The sequence below is a fragment of the Thalassophryne amazonica genome, chromosome 15 (assembly GCF_902500255.1).
Source record: "Thalassophryne amazonica chromosome 15, fThaAma1.1, whole genome shotgun sequence".
Lineage (NCBI taxonomy): Eukaryota > Metazoa > Chordata > Actinopteri > Batrachoidiformes > Batrachoididae > Thalassophryne > Thalassophryne amazonica.
The window spans coordinates 93,463,462-93,469,507 of NC_047117.1; the positions used below are offsets into that span (position 1 = coordinate 93,463,462).

The 6,046-nt window shown below is 41.2% G+C and overlaps 1 protein-coding gene across 1 annotated transcript; it reads left to right on the forward strand.

Annotated features, from left to right (window-relative positions):
- Window positions 1–2,555: 2,555 nt before the first annotated feature.
- ptrhd1 (peptidyl-tRNA hydrolase domain containing 1) lies at window positions 2,556–3,615 on the forward strand. Its single transcript, XM_034188112.1, has 3 exons — window positions 2,556–2,818; window positions 3,113–3,321; window positions 3,415–3,615. The coding sequence occupies exons 1-2, from the start codon at window positions 2,597–2,599 to the stop codon at window positions 3,281–3,283; spliced, it is 393 nt and encodes a 130-aa protein (XP_034044003.1). The 5' UTR covers window positions 2,556–2,596; the 3' UTR covers window positions 3,284–3,321; window positions 3,415–3,615.
- Window positions 3,616–6,046: the final 2,431 nt, after the last annotated feature.

The window sequence follows — 6,046 nt, forward strand, 5'->3', positions numbered from 1 at the left end:
CTAAATACCTCCCCCTCGTACTCTTTCACATTAATCTTGTATGTCAGCCAGCCTGCAAGTTCTCACAGCTTTACACAGATTACTCTCCACTCTCCCACACACCAATCTTCAAAAGCTTTATACACAAAAATTATTAAAAACAACTTTCTATATATCTCTATCTAGACTTCTGCCACTTTTCACTCCGCGGCTTTAAACAACCTTTTTATTCACTTAACACCAATGTGTTCTGTTTAAGCATGTATCTCTTCTTCACGTTAGACAGCTTCTCCGGCGCTGTCAGCAACTTCATATATTACTTTTTCAAGCCCTCTTTGAGCGTACAATATTTCATTTACTTCTACGCCTTACCGCGCCTCGCGTGCGTATCCTGTGCTTAATATATTATTTTTCACCAGCTCCTTTCTGAGCATACAATATTTCATTTACTTCTACGCCTTACCGCGCCTCGCGTGCGTATCCTGTGCTTACTATATTATTTTCACAAGCTCCTTTCTGAGCATACAATATTTCATTTACTTCTACGCCTTACCGCGCCTCGCGTGCGTATCCTGTGCCTTTCTGCACTTTCTTCTGCCTTTTTTTTTTTTTTTCACTTACTGAGCTCCTCGTGAGCTTAATGTGCCTTTGCACTGAAAATATTCTCTTTTTCTTTTCTTATAAAAAAACTCATATTACTGTGTACTTAATTACTTATTCTTCTCCCACGCCCCACAACCGTGTATTTGGTGCCTTACTGCACTATTTTCTGCTTCATTAATTCTCATGTATTCTGCACTAACTCTCTATTTATTTTATTTTTTTTATAGTTTTTCTCTTTTCTTAAAAAATGACGTCCTTTATTGAGCTCTTTTACTTACTGTCAGCTGTGCCACTTTGCACTTTCCTCTTTAAATCTCTTTATCATGTACGGTATTTCTACTGCGCCCCCTCAGGCGCTTATCTTGTGCTTTCTCTGCACGTATTCTCTTGTTAAACTCTTTTTTCTCACTTATTTCACTTCAGTCTCTGTTAAACTCTTTAAATAACCTTGTATTACCTTGTATCTATTTGTCAGTATACTCCCCTAAATTAACCCCTACAGCGAATGCTATCAGCCGGCACGTTAGTAACGAATTTCAACACCAATTATTCTCCAAGCATCCAGGTTAGTTCTTCACGCACTCTTTCCGCACCAGAGTTCATGAACATTCCTGACCTTTCACTTACACAGACATTCTTTTTCCCGGGAACACACACACCTTCTGAGCATTTTATCTACAAGGCCTGATAATTTTCAATCTTATCTTTTTTTAGTCTCTTATCAATTTTCTTAGTCCAGGTTCTTTTGGGTAAGAGGCAATTAAAAATATCACCTGTCAACTTGGGCGGAAATCCCGACTCACTCCTCCAGATCGTGCAGAAGTTATAAAAGGTTTCTGCTTACCTTTTAGTCGTGATCACTGTTATTTACGGTCTGGAGGGATGAGCTGGACTGCCCCAGGCTGCCGGAATGCCCCTGGACCCTCCTGAAGCTGGCTCGCCAAGTTCTGTCTCGGCTCGTCTTTAGTCTTCTCAGGATGTCGTCTTTTAGATAACACAAACTAATTGCAAGTGATATGCTAGAAAATGACACAACACTTTAGAATAATTCAGCCTTAAGCAAGATAAAATGCACAGAGTTTTTAAGTTTATTTAAGCCTTCGACACAAAGCTTAGACAAACTGAGTCCTCTAGAGAGACTGAATATGACAACCGCGCTCGTCTATTTATTGGAGACCCGCGGGCATCGCTCCTCCTTCGACTTTTTATTTATTTCATTCCCAAGACATGGTTTTCTATTGGAAGCGTCCTCTAGTGAACCCTAAGCAGGTGTTAGGCCATTATTTCAATGTGACAAACGCTCCCATTAAAACATGAAGGATTTACAACTGATTTTTTTAAAAGACCTTCAGCCACAGGTGCAGCTGGCCTGAGGCCCCCTCCGCACGTGGCCTCAGCCACAGGTGCAGCTGGCCTGAGGCCCCTGCACGCGGCCTGCAGGAAAGCACCTAAAAGGCCTTGGAAAGCCCCTGACAGACTAAATGACTAATAGAGCCCTTTTTTTGGGTTGAACACCTGCTAGTTCAACCAGAGGACATACAGTTCGGATCAGGACACTTGATAGTTCATCACAGTTCAAATATGGACCTAAAAATTCTTCTACAATAGGTACGATTTGTATTATTGTGGATTTTAGTATTGTTATGGTTTTTAACTTAGGAAGTGTGCTTTTATGTGTTACCGTATCGGCTGTATTTTATTTATTTTTTTATTATATTAACTGTTATTGTTTTAACTTTGAATGTGTGTTTTATGTACTAATTGTGCAATTAGTACTCCGGTTTTTAATTATTATGGATTTTAACTTTGATGTGTGCTTTTGTGTACTATTTGTACAAACTTTTTATCACACGATGAATGTTCTGTTATGTTGTTTTGTGTTGTGATTTTTGTATATAACTAAATAAATTCAACGGGTTCGTTAGTAATGTTTTTGTCCTCCGTCCGGCAGGTGGCGTTAATACAAGTGGAAGCATTTGATTTGATTTTAAAGGGCAGGAGGAAGAAGAAGGAAATGGCGACCTCAGCAGGAGCCGGTACCGGTTCCTCCGGCGGCCGCTTGGTCCAGTACGTGGTGGTTCGGTCGGATCTGGTTCACAAACTGTCGTGGCCGTTAGGAGCCGTTATAACTCAGGCCTGCCACGCCGCTGTCGCCGCCATTCAGCTGAACTACGCGGATCCGGACACGCAGCGGTACCTCCGGGAGCTGGACTCTATGCACAAAGTGGTGCTGGCGGTAAGAGCCGAACCCAGCCGAAAGCTGTCGAAGCTGTGACTTTTTGATCGATTTTTATCAGGTTGATCAACTTTTTTGTTGTGTACAATTGGATGACAAAACAAGCAATCAGATAAAAATCTCTTATTAATTTAATGATGGGAGTCAAAATTTACAGAATTCTTTTTGAAATTTGTCAAAATCTGGACCAGAACTTTTGTTAGGGTTTAGGACACGTTCTTCCAAAGCAGAATGGGACCGATTCGAGCGCAGACCTCTGCCAAGGAGAAAATAACCACGCTCTGTTGTCCGCAGGCTCCAGACGAGGCCTCGCTGTCCCGTCTGTCCCAGAGTCTGACCCAAGCCCGTGTGGACCACAAGCTGTGGGTGGAGCAGCCCGAGAACACGGCCACCTGCTTGGCTCTGAAACCGTACCCCAAAGACGCCGTCCAGCCGCTGCTGCACAAATTCAAATTGTTCAAATGACTGAGGACAAGTTACTGGGACGATCACCGAGGAAACAGAGACATAAAACTGACAGTCTCAAATAAATAAATAAATAAATAAATAGTTTCAACCTTTGCAAGGAAACAAACAAAAACCTGAAATGATTCTGTTTGTCAGCGTGTGATCAGCTGATCACTGTATGTCATCTTCAGATGACATTAAAGTGTGACGGGGAACACGTCACCGCATTCAACGGGTCGGTAAGACCGACAGCGGAGACGCACCGCAACATGAATCCTGTTTCACAATCAATCAATCAATCAATTTTTTTATATAGCGCCAAATCACAACAAACAGTTGCCCCAAGGCGCTTTATATTGTAAGGCAAGGCCATACAATAATTATGTAAAACCCCAACGGTCAAAACGACCCCCTGTGAGCAAGCACTTGGCGACAGTGGGAAGGAAAAACTCCCTTTTAACAGGAAGAAACCTCCAGCAGAACCAGGCTCAGGGAGGGGCAGTCTTCTGCTGGGACTGGTTGGGGCTGAGGGAGAGAACCAGGAAAAAGACATGCTGTGGAGGGGAGCAGAGATCGATCACTAATGATTAAATGCAGAGTGGTGCATACAGAGCAAAAAGAGAAAGAAACAGTGCATCATGGGAACCCCCCAGCAGTCTACATCTATAGCAGCATAACTAAGGGATGGTTCAGGGTCACCTGATCCAGCCCTAACTATAAGCTTTAGCAAAAAGGAAAGTTTTAAGCCTAATCTTAAAAGTAGAGAGGGTGTCTGTCTCCCTGTTCTGAATTGGGAGCTGGTTCCACAGGAGAGGAGCCTGAAAGCTGAAGGCTCTGCCTCCCATTCTACTCTTACAAACCCTAGGAACTACAAGTAAGCCTGCAGTCTGAGAGCGAAGCGCTCTATTGGGGTGATATGGTACTACGAGGTCCCTAAGATAAGATGGGACCTGATTATTCAAAACCTTATAGTAAGAAGAAGAATTTTAAATTCTATTCTAGAATTAACAGGAAGCCAATGAAGAGAGGCCAATATGGGTGAGATATGCTCTCTCCTTCTAGTCCCCGTCAGTACTCTAGCTGCAGCATTTTGAATTAACTGAAGGCTTTTTAGGGAACTTTTAGGACAACCTGATAATAATGAATTACAATAGTCCAGCCTAGAGGAAATAAATGCATGAATTAGTTTTTCAGCATCACTCTGAGACAAGACCTTTCTGATTTTAGAGATATTGCGTAAATGCAAAAAAGCAGTCCTACATATTTGTTTAATATGCGCTTTGAATGACATATCCTGATCAAAAATGACTCCAAGATTTCTCACAGTATTACTAGAGGTCAGGGTAATGCCATCCAGAGTAAGGATCTGGTTAGACACCATGTTTCTAAGATTTGTGGGGCCAAGTACAATAACTTCAGTTTTATCTGAGTTTAAAAGCAGGAAATTAGAGGTCATCCATGTCTTTATGTCTGTAAGACAATCCTGCAGTTTAGCTAATTGGTGTGTGTCCTCTGGCTTCATGGATAGATAAAGCTGGGTATCATCTGCGTAACAATGAAAATTTAAGCAATACCGTCTAATAATACTGCCTAAGGGAATCATGTATAAAGTGAATAAAATTGGTCCTAGCACAGAACCTTGTGGAACTCCATAATTAACTTTAGTCTGTGAAGAAGATTCCCCATTTACATGAACAAATTGTAATCTATTAGACAAATATGATTCAAACCACCGCAGCGCAGTGCCTTTAATACCTATGGCATGCTCTAATCTCTGTAATAAAATTTTATGGTCAACAGTATCAAAAGCAGCACTGAGGTCTAACAGAACAAGCACAGAGATGAGTCCACTGTCCGAGGCCATAAGAAGATCATTTGTAACCTTCACTAATGCTGTTTCTGTACTATGATGAATTCTAAAACCTGACTGAAACTCTTCAAATAGACCATTCCTCTGCAGATGATCAGTTAGCTGTTTTACAACTACCCTTTCAAGAATTTTTGAGAGAAAAGGAAGGTTGGAGATTGGCCTATAATTAGCTAAGATAGCTGGGTCAAGTGATGGCTTTTTAAGTAATGGTTTAATTACTGCCACCTTAAAAGCTTGTGGTACATAGCCAACTAACAAAGATAGATTGATCATATTTAAGATCGAAGCATTAAATAATGGTAGGGCTTCCTTGAGCAGCCTGGTAGGAATGGGGTCTAATAAACATGTTGATGGTTTGGATGAAGTAACTAATGAGAATAACTCAGACAGAACAATCGGAGAGAAAGAGTCTAACCAAATACCGGCATCACTGAAAGCAGCCAAAGATAACGATACGTCTTTGGGATGGTTATGAGTAATTTTTTCTCTAATAGTTAAAATTTGTTAGCAAAGAAAGTCATGAAGTCATTACTAGTTAAAGTTAATGGAATACTCAGCTCAATAGAGCTCTGACTCTTTGTCAGCCTGGCTACAGTGCTGAAAAGAAACCTGGGGTTGTTCTTATTTTCTTCAATTAGTGATGAGTAGAAAGATGTCCTAGCTTTACGGAGGGCTTTTTTATAGAGCAACAGACTCTTTTTCCAGGCTAAATGAAGATCTTCTAATTAGTGAGACGCCATTTTCTCTCCAACTTACGGGTTATCTGCTTTAAGCTACGAGTTTGTGAGTTATACCACGGAGTCAGACACTTCTGATTTAAAGCTCTCTTTTTCAGAGGAGCTACAGCATCCAAAGTTGTCTTCAATGAGGATGTAAAACTATTGACGAGATACTCTATCTCCCTTACAGAG

Excerpts from the sequence above, each read along its gene's own strand:
- ptrhd1 (XM_034188112.1), top strand. The coding sequence starts at position 2,597 with ATGGCGACCTCAGCAGGAGCCGGTACCGGTTCCTCCGGCGGCCGCTTG. Across the intron at positions 2,819-3,112 it reads TGCACAAAGTGGTGCTGGCG|GCTCCAGACGAGGCCTCGCT; the intron begins GTAAGAGCCGAA and ends TGTTGTCCGCAG.